Source organism: Protopterus annectens, chromosome 5.part0 (genome assembly GCF_019279795.1).
Source record: "Protopterus annectens isolate FY-2018-M chromosome 5.part0, PAN1.0, whole genome shotgun sequence".
Taxonomy (NCBI): Eukaryota; Metazoa; Chordata; order Ceratodontiformes; family Protopteridae; genus Protopterus; species Protopterus annectens.
This window is the reverse complement of record NC_056735.1, coordinates 162,912,044-162,926,578: the sequence shown is the minus strand read 5'-3', so window position 1 is coordinate 162,926,578 and position 14,535 is coordinate 162,912,044. Positions and strand designations below refer to the sequence as shown.

General features: G+C 42.1%; 1 protein-coding gene across 2 annotated transcripts in view; it reads right to left on the bottom strand.

The window, feature by feature from the left end:
* Positions 1 to 14,535, bottom strand: part of UNC50 (unc-50 inner nuclear membrane RNA binding protein) — a 272,685-nt gene that overhangs the window by 184,516 nt on the left and 73,634 nt on the right. The window contains exon 2 of one of the 2 annotated variants that reach the window (XM_044072188.1): positions 1,803 to 2,083. In XM_044072188.1, coding sequence (XP_043928123.1) covers positions 1,803 to 2,082 — 280 coding nt within the window. In that variant the 5' untranslated portion in view covers position 2,083. Of the gene's footprint in view, positions 1 to 1,802; positions 2,087 to 14,535 lie in introns of both variants that reach the window. The other variant, XM_044072187.1, reaches the window with a different exon arrangement.

Here is a 14,535-nt window from a genome sequence, read left to right as displayed (position 1 = left end):
GGCGCCAGAAGCATGGCCTCACACTGAATGCCACGAAATAAATTGTTATCCCCTTTGGGGAAAATGGTGTCCCCACTAATTATCACATTAATAACAACGTACTAAGCATGCAATCAGTAGTGAAGGATTTGGGCACCCAGGTGGATAGAGACCTGACTTTTGACCACCATGCTGCCGCTGTTGTACGGAAGGCTTTCTACTTGACCTACCTCATAAGGAAAGGACTTTCATCTGGGAACAAGGAGGTCATAACATCCCTGTACTCCTTCGTTATCAGACCCATTATCGAGTTCAATACTCCCTTCGGCATGTACCTTGCCAAGCAGATGCACCAGTTGGAGAGACCAAAGAGGTTCCTGATTAGGAAAATCCAGGGTCTCAAACACCTATCCTATACAGATAAACTAAAACCTCTGTCCCTCTACTCAGTCTCGTACAGACTGCTCAGCGGTGGCCTGTGTCTGGTATACAAGGCTGTCTCAGACTCAGCCTTAATGGAGTTGCTTCATATCCGCAAGTCAAACTCCACTCGCGCAACCTGCACGCAAGGTCTCAACCTGGTCTGTGACATTAATAGAACTTCTTGGCGGGATAGACTGTGTCCCAATGACTCCCCCATCTGTGGAATAGACATTCTCCATGTTAAGCAGAGTATCCACTAGCCCTCTTTAAGAGGAACCTGGACAACTGAATGGGAAACAGAAAATACATCCCTGGAATCCCACCTGTGTCCCTGCTGGACAGGGAAAACAGGTGCTGACTTTGTGGGAACATGGGTGAAATTCTTGGCTAGGCTTACAATGCCCTCTGGGCCAATAGCCTAGTATCATCCCAGTAACATATGAACCTATTAATAAAAGAATACAATAACAAAATAAAACACTGTAGTCAAACAAGTCAATGCTTCGTACTCCTTTTACATAACATTAAAACAGAGCTACATATGTTCTACATATTTTCAATTACATAATTATTTGCCACCTTAAACAACTATTTTACAGACTTAAGAGAGCAGGTGTTAACATAAATTCTATTTTACAGATTTAAAAACAGCATAGGACAGTGGCATTACAAATATGGTAATTTCTTAAGGTCTACAAGAAGTAATCTTTTTTTTTGATCTGACCTGAAATATCTTTCTATTTACTACTTACCTTTTACTTGTGCAGCAGTCAAATATCTTTTACTGGTGATGCAAGTTTAGTACCAAATCTAAGATACAAGACACCAAAATGGGTATAGTGAAGAAAGAAACCAATGACCTGCTTTTCAGAATGGAGGGAAGGGAGATGAGCCCTGACTACTTGGTACTTAACGGTGCTCAATCTAGTAAAGGGGACTTTCCAATTATACCAAGAGGATTTGTTTGGGAGTTAACCGTTTACTTAGTGAAGCAAAAGGCAGACAGCTGCAGCAAGAGGTGGACCCGACCTTCAGAGGGGAAACCAATAAGCTGCTTATTTCAGGCTTAGCACAGAATCGTACAAAAAATTAAAATAAATTAAATCAAAATAAAACAAAATTTTGCACTTAAATTCTCCTAATGATATGAACATTCTCCAAGAGGGCCTTGACGGTAACTTGCATTTTAAGGTGGGGTTAGCATTTGCCAGGTGTCACAGTCTCATTTCAAAATTAAAATCTGGGCAGTTTAAAACAAACAACCTTTAAAATTCAAATCTGGGCAGTTTAAAACAAACAAGCAAAAACAAAAATAACAATAGCTGTCCCATTAAAAAGTACTGATGCAAAGCTCAATTTTGTACCCTGAAAGAGAGTGATTAAGCAACTGAGTAACATACCACATAGCCAAATGCTAAGCAGGACCAAAAATGCTGGATCATCTCTTGCCCACTGGTTTTTAGTCTGCTTTCGATAATGAAAATTTCTGTAAACCTTCTGTGGGGATGTGAAAAGGTACAACATTTGCCACATTGCAAATTCAAAATCCATCTGCCGGAAACGGAACAGCCTTCGTAGGTATTTGTACCGCTTTGCTCCTGCTGTGTGGCGAGCTGCATCTCTGGAGTTTAAGGAACCATTATCATGACTAGAAGATCGACTTAAGGTGGTAGGTAGCATCCTTCTGTAACAAAGAAAGAAGTCACACACAATAAACAGGAATTTACAGTAAGGAAGTTACACATACTAAACAAAAATTTGCAGGAAGTTCAGTATTCACCTGCCCAGTAGAAGCGTCCAAACAAATGATAGCTATTTTGCTTATAACAAAAGTGGACAAGAGCATTTCAATATACTCACCTATAGTACATTAAAGTTTTGCTGTATAAATTTAGAAACAGCTTTATTTTTAACTACAGATACTTATTTTGTTTTTATAAACTTCAAATGCTGCACAAGACTTTTCCTACCACTTTTGTTAAAATGCATGACTTAAATTAAAATAGTCTGAAAATAGATTTCCAATGCAATCTCAAAACAGTGAAAAATAAAAAAAAAGATATGTAATAAACGAATGCAATCTGACAATATGAGGATCCGTTAACACATGACATTCTGCTGTAGAACTCTGTCCCCACAGGCAATGTTCAATGCTACACAGGAGAGTAAGAACTATTTATACGTGCACCCCAAACAGTCACCAGCCTGGTAAACAACAGGAAAAACAATACTACTTAAGAGTGAACCTGCAAGCTATCCTAAAAACTATAGACCAATGACTTACCTTCCGACGACATATAAACTATACACTAGAATTGATACAGAGTTTATAGTCATTTAGAAGAAAACACAATCAAGACAATAGAACAAAAGGGTAATAAAAGAATGTCATATGGAACAAAGAATCATTTGTTGTTAAAGTCATAATGGAAAAATGGAAAAATGGGAAGAATCTAAGTATGGCATGGATAGACTACAAAAAAGCATGTGACAGTATCCCACATTCATAGATAAAGGAGTGCTTAGAAATGTGTAAGATACACCCTACACTGACCGATTACATTACAGCGACCATGCAACAAGTAGCAAACCACTTTGCAGATAAAGAACCAATTATTAATCCATGGATAAAAATTCAAAAGGGGGATATTCCAGGGTGACTCTCTTTCACTGCTGCTCCTTTGTCTTGCCCTTAATCCATTAAGCTGTCTACTTAACAGAGTAGGTCATGACTATAATTTGGCTCCCAGAAAACAACAAAGTATAAAGACGTCTCATTTTCTTGTTGTAGATGGTTTAAAACTGTATAGTTCATCAGATGAGGAAATGAAAGCACAACTGCAAGTAGTCAAAACTTTTTCAGATGATACAAGAATGTCATATCAGTTTGAGGCAGGAATGTGATATAAAAGAACTTGAACAAGAGGGAGTGTATAAATATTTCAAACTGATGAAGGATCAACAATAAAACACGAACAAATGTGAATAAAACTTAGTAAGGAATATTTTAGAAGACTAAAATTTATACTGAAAACAGCACTGACATATAGGAACAAAGTCCAAGCTATAAATCAATTTTCTCTTCCTGTTCTAATTTACAGTTCTGGAGTGACTGACTGGCCCCAAAAGGTGCTGGATAGGTTAGACAGGGAAACAAGGATGCTTCATGCTTATCAAATGATTTATATATATAAAATAAACAGTGCATACCAAGATTATACAATCCCCGTTCTGAAGGAGGTATGGGCCTCCTCAAAACCGATTACATGTACTGATCTACAATCACGGGATTGCATACATACCTGCTGACCTCACAAGACCTAAACATAGTAAAACTTTTGAAACACAATGAGAATAAGTCTAAGATGACTTCCCTGCTTAGATTAGAAGAAGCATATCAGTGCCAAGTGGGAATGGAAATCAAACCAGAAGTAGATAAAAATCAGGCAGCAACTGAATGTGCCAAAAAAACAAAAGAATATAAGGTGAAAAAAGGTAAGAAAAGTGAAAAATGCATAAATACAGTTGCAAGTATAGAAAATTCTTGGAACCACCTCTTGTTGACCATGATCGAATGCAGGAATGGTTAAGGAGAGGTGAATATAAACACTAATAGCAGAAGGACTGTATACTGAAAGGCATAATAATGTGGCAAGACTATTGCACTGGGGATTGTGCAAACATTATAATATTGAGGTAGCTGAAAAAACACTGAAACGAGTCACAAAGCATTACAGAAAATGCTGAAGTTTATATCCCAAGGGATCATCCATTACCAACAGTTCAAAAAAATAGATGTGAGAAAACCAGATACAGTAGTCCATGAAAAGACAAAAGTAGCATTGATCATTGAAATTGCTACACCCAGGGATTACAGCGTCTTGCATAGAGAGAGACACAAAGTCATAAAATACCAGGATTTATAAGCAGAAAAGAGGGCAATGTGGAAGAAGGATACCCAGACAGTTCCAGTAGTAGTAGGAGCAACGGGTCCTATAAAAAAGAATTTACAGTCATAGATTAGATATATTACGGATACATGTAACTCCATACGAACTGCAGGAGGAGTCATTACTGGGCACATTGTGGGTGCTGCGAAGAGCACGTCTAGCTAATAGCAAAGACTGAAACAATACTAATTTCATGAACTTTAACTGTACTTTGACTTAGGAATGGGATCCATTCCTGTCATGGTATTAGAAACCCAAAAGACAGAAGAGATTAAAAAAGAGAGTAAAGAAAGAAGTTATGTGAAGTACTCACTATAATAACACTAATATTTTCTAGGGTGTCTTCTGCACTTAATGAACATGGCAAGTCTTAAGTCAACAGAGCCAAAGTTCACCTTGAGCAGCTTCTCCCCACATAACCCAGTCCTTCACTTGCTGCATACATCTCATGCCCTGCTGAATGACTCATAGAGAAAATGCCCTTACAGCAAATCTGAATCTGGAAGATGTTCTGTCAGTTTGTCACCCCAAGTTCGATTAATTCATTTAGGACTCTTGCTATATCCAGTGTCTACATCTGGAATCAGATTTTTCAGCTATCCTGTCTGGTGCTGCCCACTGATTTTATCACTGTGTCGTATCAATGTCTAGAATGGGCGACACCTGTATGCATTCTGTAGCTCTTTCTTGAATACATCATGTATACCCAAAGCTGCCAGTAAAAACCTTACCACTTAAAAGCAAAGATGTGATAAACAGCCACTAATTGAGAAATGAGAATGAAAAGGCAATGGGGGGGATATGTGTAAGTCGCCCCAGTACGCAACAAAATCTAGAAGGTTTAGGAAGGTTTTGAAAGGAAGTGTTTGCATAGATACTTTTATACCCCAAGTAGACTTCTGACAATTTTTTTCCACAGGAAGACTATAATTGCTGAAGATGTGATGGGAAAAAAGAGGAATACCTGGAAACATGTTTTTTGGGAATGTAATGAGCTGATAGATTTTACAAATTCCCTACAGGGTACCTTGTCAGAAATATTGGTGGACCAAATTATCGTTAACTAAGGAAATTCTTTTGATTTGGGATATCGAAACTGAATTGTTTATACAATGTGAGGCCTTACTAAATGTAACGCTTTTGGCTGGGAAAAAAAAGCAATTATTTACTTTATTTATTTATTGAAATTTGATTATAGGGAAAGTACGACTGGGTAGGAGTCCACTTTCACAGGAGGCCCAGGAGAAAAGGTCCAAAGTATTACAAACACTTTTAAGAAATAGAAGTTATGTTCTTACCATAACGTTCCATGTTAGTTGTCTTCTTCTCGCCTTCTTCTTGCTGGATGGGTTCGGAGCCGACCTCGGCACCGACTCGGCCACTCTAAAAGCTCGAGAGTTGGTTCCACCGGCTCGAGGCTCCCCTTATATCCCACAATGCTAGGCGTGAGTTACCTCAGATCTCGTTTGTAAGCTAGGCCCAGATTATAATAGTAGCAGAATAACTAGAAACAAAGTCCACCTCTATAAACAAGGGAGAAGAGAAGGGTGACCTACATCCTGATCCAGGAAAATATGCACAGCAGAGCATATACCTAAAGTAAAGAGGTGGTAGAAAGAGAGGTCACAATCAAAACTCCTCTAGGTCTGTCCAGGCCAGGGGGAAGGAGGGTGGGACGAAGAAGAAGGCGAGAAGAAGACAACTAACATGGAACGTTATGGTAAGAACATAACTTCTATATGTTAAGTTGTCTATCTCGCCTTCATTCTTGCTGGATGGGACCGCGTCCCTAGCACCTTGTCCCGGGTGGCCTAACGGAACAGACTCCTGAGAACAGTGGAACCAAAGTTAGCTCTATGCCTAGAAGCTAAATCCAACTTATAATGAGAAATGAAAGTGTGAGGAGTAGCCCAAGTAGCCGCTGCACAAATGGTGTCAATAGGCAGTCTGTCTTGGAAGGCTATAGAAGTAGCCAAAGCTCTGGTGGAATGGGCTTTAGGTTTGTTAGGCAGCTTTTGGTGTCTAATTTCATAAACAAGGGAAATCAGAGATGTTAGCCATCTAGATAATGATACCTTTGAAACTGAAAGTCCCTTTCTGCCTTCTGCATAAGAGACAAACAGCTGGTCAGATTTTCTGAATTGTTTGGTTCTATCCAAATAGTACCTTAACTGACGATGAACATCTAGCCAATGCAATTTTTGTTCAGACCTGTTAGAATATTCTGGAAAAAACACAGGGAGGTCAATGCTTTGATTTAGGTTAGACGCCGAGGCTATCTTAGGTAAAAAGGACGGGTTGGTTCAGAAGATACCCTGTCCTTATGGAAAAACAGATAAGGAGGTCGACAGCCGAGTGCATGAAGTTCTGAAACTCTTCTAGCTGAAGTAATAGCTACCAGAAAGAGAGTCTTCCATGATAGCAATTTTAAAGAACAGGAGGCTGCAGGTTCGAAAGGGGGAAGAATCAAAGAACTAAGAACTAAATTTAGGTCCCAAGGAGGAGGAGGATTTCTTATAGGAGGTCTGAGTAGAAAAACTCCCTTCAAAAAGGCTTTGCAAAGCTTGTGGGACATTATGGCAGACTCTGAAATGCCCACATGAAAGTTAGAAATAGCTGCCAATTGAACTTTAAGGGTAGAAGGAGATGAACCTGCATGGAAGAGCTCAGCTAGAAAATCAAGGACCATTTGGATGGAAGCAGTGAAAGGATCTACGTCCCTTCCTTGAGCCCAATAGGCGAAACGTTTCCACTTACTCAAATAAATCTTTCGAGTGGAAGATTTATGGGAAGCTATCAAAATATCTCGAACAGAGTGAGATATTTGAGGAAGCCTGGCTAAGGTTGGAATTGGAGGAACCAAGCAGTGAGGTTCAGAGAGGGAAGGGAGCGATGAAACTGACCCGACTGATGGATCAAAAGATCTGTAACTAGGTCCAGATGCCAAGGTCGCTCCAACAGAAAATGATGTAGAAAGGGGAACCAAACCTGTCGAGGCCAGTAAGGAGCAATGAGGATCAACGAGGCCTTCTGAGCGATAGCTTTCTGTATCACTTGAGAGATTAGTGGGAAGGGAGGAAATGCATACAGAAGTCCCCGGGGCCAAACTTGGACTAGAGCGTCTCTGCTGGGCTGGCCTGGTAAAGGGAATAGGGTGAAATAATCTCTGCACTTGCTGTTTTGGGGAGTAGCAAAAAGGTCACAGCAAGGCTGACCCCACATGAGAAAAATTTCTCTCACAACAGAGTCTTTCAGAGACCACTCGTGAGGCATGAGGATAGCTCTGCTCAACTTGTCCGCGATTTGATTGGACTTCCCGGGGATGTGCGTTGCTATCAGAAACCGCTGAGAAGAAATCGCCCATTGCCACAGTCTGAGTGCTTCTCGACACAGGGGGTAGGACCTGGTTCCGCCTTGTTTGTTGATATACCACACTACAGACATATTGTCCGTCTGGATTGCTATCGTTCCCAAGGGAAGAGAGTCTTGAAGGGCTTGCAACGCTAAAAGCACTGCTCTCATCTCTAGAACATTTATGTGCAAGTGGCATTCGCCTGGTTGCCATGTGCCCTGGTCAGTTCTGCCCTGATAATGCCCCCACCCGATCAGGGAGGCGTCCGTTGTCAGAGTAGCAACCGGAGGGAAGGAACAAAGGGTCTTCCCAAGAAGAGCTGAGGGGAAGACATCCACCACAGAAGATGATTCCTGCATGTTTGCGTAATCATAATGGTGTGGGACATCGGAAGTTGCTGGTATGACCATTGTGTGAAGAGCATCCATTGAAGGATTCTCATGTGGAATCTGGCTAATGGAAGCAGAGGTATGGCAGCCGCCATAATCCCCAATACTTTCAGAACTAACCTGGCTTTGACTCTGTTGCTGCTGAAGAGGAGCGAGACCAGTTTGTGTATGTCTGTTATTCTCTGATCTGTTAGCCTCGCAGACATGTTGACTGTGTCTAGAATTGCGCCTATGAAGGTAATAACACGACAAGGCGACAAAACAGACTTTTCGCAATTTATTGAAATGCCTAAGTTTTGACAAATGCGTAAGGTGTAGTCCCTGGCCCTTAGAAGAAGATGCTTGGTGGGAGCTGTGAGGAGCCAGTCGTCCAAATATGGAAACACCTGGAATCCTTGACGTCTCAGGTGAGAAGCTACCACTGCCATGCATTTGGTAAACACCCGGGGGGCAGTGGTGAGTCCAAAGGGCAGGGCTCTGAATTGAAAATGACTGGTTCCCAGCCTGAAGCGGAGAAATCTTCTGGAGCGTCTGTTCATTTTTATATGATAGTACGCATCCTGAAGGTCTATAGAGCACATCCAGTTTTTTCTTCCCAATAGGGGAAGGATGGACTGCAGCGTGACCATCCGAAATCGTGTTTTCTTGACCGACTTGTTCAAGATACTGAGATCCAAAATTGGTCTCCAGTCCCCTGTTTTTTTTGGAACTAAAAAGAACCTGGAGTAGATTCCGGATCCTTGCTGGTCTGCTGAAACTGGCTGAATTGCTCTTTTTGCAAGCAGCTTTGAAATTTCCAAAGCTGCAAGATCCCTTTGAGCGGGTGGAACATCTGGAAGGGATTTTTTTGATCGGTTTGGAATGCAAACGAAGGGAATGGAATAGCCTTCGGAAATGATGGACTGTACCCACTTGTCTCGAGTTAGGGATAGCCAGGCTTCTGGGTACAGTGACAATCTTCCCCCGACTGCCTCCGAAGGTGGACAGTCGGGCAACACCTCAGGGATGCTGAAAGGGCTTATCAGAGAAAGTTTCTCGATTTCCCTGGTTCTGCGGACCCCCCCCTGCCTCTAGGGCGACGTCTACCATTGTTGTTCCCCCCTCTGGCGGGAACCGACTCTGTCGTCAGGCGAAGTCCCTTGAGATTGTTTATGAACCACATTTTCCCACTTTTCTGGCCTTTGGGGTAAGGCCTAGAAGGAGTAGAAAAACGGACTCTGACGGCAGAAAGAGTCTTGCCATCAGTCTCGCACCTAGTCAAGGTTTCTTTCACTTGAGGACCAAAAGAGATGATCCATCAAACGCGGAATTAGTGAACGACGTTTTAAAGGGGTCCGCAAAGTTGCATAGCCGCATCCAGGCATGCCTGCGTAAGGCCACTCCTGTCCCTGCGGCCCTGCTCGCTCCATCAGCCGCATACGAAAGGAGGCGCATGGAGGAGTTAGCTATGGAGTTCAGGGTAGCCAGCTGAGTGTTCATCTTGTCTTGAAAACCCGCAGCTGTAGGATCCTTCAACATATCACCGCTTCTTTGATCAAGTCTCTTTGAAGACGAGTAAAATGGCATAGGTAGTTCAGCGAACGCATTGCAAAGGTCGCTGACGAGAACATCCGCTTCCTGTACCTGTCCATAGACCTAGATTCCTTGTTAGGTGGATGGACAGGCACTGAAGGATCAGCTAGTTCCTTCTTAGTGGCAGCAGCAACCACCATAGCATCCACAGAAACTCCCTTTGTCAGAAATTGTTTATCTGTTGGTGCCGTGATAAATTTTGAGGGTTTCCTGGGAGTGGGGTCCACTGAATCAGGAGCCGTCCATGCCTTTTTTGCTACCACCTGCATGAGGGGGTCAAAGGGGGGAGACACCCAGGAGGTGGAAGGGCGAGAGCCAAACGCCTCAAGATACACAGATTCATCCTCCGAAGGGTTGAGGGCTGGCCAATTTCCCCTCTGTTTGAGGATTTCTAGAATGTCTGCAAAGGAGACATCTTCAGGAGGGGAACGGGGGGAACCCTCGGAATCCTCTAAATCTGTGTCAGAGGTGACGGACTCAGGTGAGTCTATGTGTTTCCTCTTACACTTTCTCTTCCGAGGGGGCTCTTCTGCCAATTCAGGAGAGGCCTCGGAAGAGGATGAGATCCCACAGGGGATTCCTGAGGAGCTGGCTCTCTGCGGTCTGGGATGAGGGAGTGAGTAGACTTGACCTGAGGCACGAAGAGGGAGGGGCGAAGCCAACTGTGGAGTTGAACCAGGTTCCAACACACTCTGCATGACCTCGAACGCACCCCTGTCAGGCAGAGCCAGAGGTCCCCGCTCCGAGAAGCTGAAAACCTCCCTCGGCACCGACAGTGATGGCTCCGAGGCCGATGTCGGAGCCGAACTCACCAGCGCCGAAGCACCGAGAGGGAGAGCGGGGTCGGACAAGGGTCCGATGCCACTCACCCCCTCGGAGCCGACGAGGGAAGTCCGGCGCCGAGATTCTTCTAAGGAAGAAATCGGAGCCGATGACGGAGCCGAAGACATTTGTATCGGCTCCGACGCTACCACAGTCTCGGTTCCGAAATGCCCCGGCTCCGAGCTCAAAGGAGTCGGAGGAGGAACATAATGAGGGACAGGGTCAGGCATCGACTGATGAGTCGGGCTCTGAAGCATTTGGGACAGTGCCTCGGACTTAAGAAGTCGACTCACTACCCTCTGAAGGTCATGGTCCGAAAGCCTCGATGACCTAGAGGAGTGAGATCTATGGCTCCGTTCAGACAGCAAGGGGGATGCTGGAGCCGAATGAACGGAGCCAAGGGACGGTGACCTGGACCTCTTCCTAGATGTCGGCTCCGAAGGTCTAGTCGGAGCCGACACAGGAATTTCCAACACCTCGGCTCCAGCCGGAGCCGAGGAAACCACAGAAGCTGCAGTCTGAGACTCATCGGCTCCAGCCGGAGCCGATGTAGAAGGAGGTTTCGAAACCTTAGGCCTTGACTCAGTAGCTGGAGCCGAGGACCTAGAAGCCTTAAGAGGGTTTGCCCGAAGAAACAGTAAGGGAACCCTCAGGCTTTAGTAAACCTCTCAAAATAAGTTTATTTTTTCTTTCCTGCAGGACTCTGGGGCTGAAGCCATGGCATACAGCACAAGAGTCCTGCAGGTGCAAAGGTCCCAGGCAGTAAACACAAGAAGTGTGACCGTCTGTCAGAGACATTTTCTGACAGCACGAGTTACACTTCTTGAAGCCTGAGACCTTTGAATCCTTGGACATTATCAAGGACCTAAGTGTAACCACACACAAAAAACACACACACACTGATTACACTGAAAAGAAAGTTAACTAAATTATACTCATTAAACTATTTAGTTAGCTTAAGTATAAAAAATATCCCTAACACAACACAAGCACTCTACTAGGGATAGCAGGGCCCGAAGGCCTAAGGGAAGAACTTTTAAGTTCTTGAGGGAAAGAAATGGGAATAAAGAAGAAAGGGATAAAATACACTAAACTAAGGGAAATATGAACAATTTAGTTAAGAAAAGGGGATTTAAACTAGTTTAAATCGACTGATTAAACTACTGACCTGAGCCGGTAGAAAAACAACACCTCGATCGCTGTAGCGGCAAACGAGATCTGAGGTAACTCACGCCTAGCATTGTGGGATATAAGGGGAGCCTCGAGCCGGTGGAACCAACTCTCGAGCTTTTAGAGTGGCCGAGTCGGAGCCGAGGTCGGCTCCGAACCCATCCAGCAAGAATGAAGGCGAGATAGACAACTTAACATCAATGATTTTACAATCTTCAAAAATAATACAACAAAACATCTACAGTTTAAATAATTATAGCAAAGCAGACATGGATAAGAAAATATTGGTTAAGAAAACATGCAAGTTATATGACAATGACTTAATATTTTGAGAAATTTAAGCCAGTTTATAGAAAAATTAAAAAGCAAGTTAGTATAATTCAAACAGGAAATGCAATATGAAATGAGAGAAACGTGGGCTTGTGGTATATTGATCAAGAAAGCCAGTGGAGAGATAAACTGCTAGAAGTAAGGAAGTCAGTGAAGAAGGAAGAGTAAGGCAATATAAAGTATGAATAGGTGCTAGTTCACATTTACGGTTACAGCTTATGATGCTGTTCAGCACGAAAAGAGCCAACATTTGGCTAGGAAGTCTTTCAGAATGGTATTCAAGGATAGGAGGGAGGGTACTGACCTAATGGGTCATAAGGAATTCTAGGCCTTATCAAAATGGTACGAGTACAGATAATGCTTAGCAGATTTGATTGATTTGTAGACAAGACAGGAGTTTTTGGCCACTGGATCAAAATGACTGACTGGGAAAATATTTGTGCTGAATATTATTTAGTACTGGACAAGCAGATGGACACTGGATAATTTTATAGGTGGTAAGAAGATGTATATATGTTAGTTGATGGAGTAGTTTTAACCAATTTACTTAACTTTTTAATTAATTTTCTAACCAACTACTAGGAAATGAAAATCAAAAACAAAAACAACTTTATGAGAATTGTTCAATGTTGTAAAGTATGCAAAAGATCTGCAGGTGAGATCTTTAGAAAAGGGAAGAAGTAAACTACACAGAAATAACTGGAATCTGTGGGAAAAATGCATGCAGAACAATGGTCAGGAGAAGCAAACTTCAAGGAAGGGAGGACTTGAGCAATTTAATGTGAAACTGAATAACTGTTAATACAAAAATCATCCTACAAAAGAAAAGTATGTAATGGTTTGCTCCCTATTTTATAATTGGATATATATCTGACTCACTAAAGTAGTTTTTTGTTTGTAATATCATGGAAATTTTTGGCTTTAAGAGGGATTTTCTGATGAACTGTCAGCTGCTTTACAATAGGTTCATAGGTGTAAATTGGCTAAAGACCACAAGGGTCTTTATTAAGCCTAGCCATGCATCTCAAATCTCTGACAAGTTCTAATACCCTTCTGAAGTGTAAATGCTTAATAAGCCCTTAGCCCAGATTATTATGTAATAGGGTTGCCTACTACTCAATCAACCTGTCCAGGGGACCCATCAGGGGTGCCCTCTTTCCTCTATATTATTCATTCAAGTGAGTGAAACATAGGCAATAAAAATTGCACTTTATTCATCTGCCTTTACTGTACTTGTGTTTCTTCCCACATTATTACCTTATTTTGTTTGCGCTTCTTCTTAAAAGTACTCAATTGTATTATTCTGCTGCAGTTATTACTGCCTGGTAGTAGCCTGATTAAATTGTAACTGTTATTCTAAGCCTTTTGGTTTAAGCACTTGGGCTTCAGTTCAGTTGTTTTACTTTAAGAAAGCTTTGTGGACTGCACTGTTGTGGCAGGACAGGTAGCTTACATCCTGCTAAGTAGGGAATTGCTGATTGAAGGCTTAGTGTCTGTTATTCTAAAAGCGCACTAGTTCTGGTTTAAGCACTTGGGCTTCAGGCCAGTTATTTTACATTAAGAAGGTTTGTGGTCTGCACTCTTGTGGGAGGAGAGGCTAGATTCTGCCCTTCTGAGCTGGGAATTTTTGGTTAAAGGCTTATTGTGCCTGCTTATTTGAACTGTTTCTTTCTGAAATTTATATGCTTTGTTTGCTGTAGCCCAGAAGTTAGTAGTTTATTGGCCATTTTGGGTTAATTTCTATCACTTTCATTCTCCTGCTATAAAAACCACATTTGCGCGTTTTTTTTTTGCGCTTGTATTCAGCTCGGCAAGTGCCTGCCAGGTGTCCTACAGAGTTTTACAGCAGCAGAGAGACAAAATAGAGACTTTGGAGTGATTAAGTATCATTTTTCTGCATTTTCTTGCTGTCTTTAAGTAATTTCACCTAAAACACAGATTTTTTTTAGCGTTTCTGTGATTTAAAAAGCTTGTTTCTGCTACATATTGTACTTATTTGCTGCCTGCACTTGGACTAAGTCGTTTTTGTGTTTAAATAATCGGTTTAACTGTTGTAGGCTACACACTAAAGTGCGATAGCCATTTCTGTGCATTTAAAGTTTTTTTTTAATTGTATATGCTTTATTTTCTGAAAAAAAATATATATATATATATATATATATATACACATATATATATATATATATATATATATATATACATACATACACATATTCCAGTTTTCAGGTTATTGCTGAATGCAGGGTTGTGTTACAAGTTTCTGTGTTGCCCATACCTTACTTGGATAGAAGGAAGTTTCTTTGTTCACCTGTGAGAGAAGGGAGCTTTGAGAAGCCTCTCTGTCCCTGGAGGAGTGGTTTCAGCCCAGAAGTTAGTAGTTTATTGGCCATTTTGGGCTAATTTCTATCTCTTGCATTTCCCTGCTATAAAAACCGCATTTGCGTAGTTTTGAGTGCTGGGCAGCACCGGTTAGCTAGGGTTAAACTATTCCCGGCTCCACGAAGTCTACTCTTCAAAATTTCTTTTGGAACTAGACAACCTTTAAACT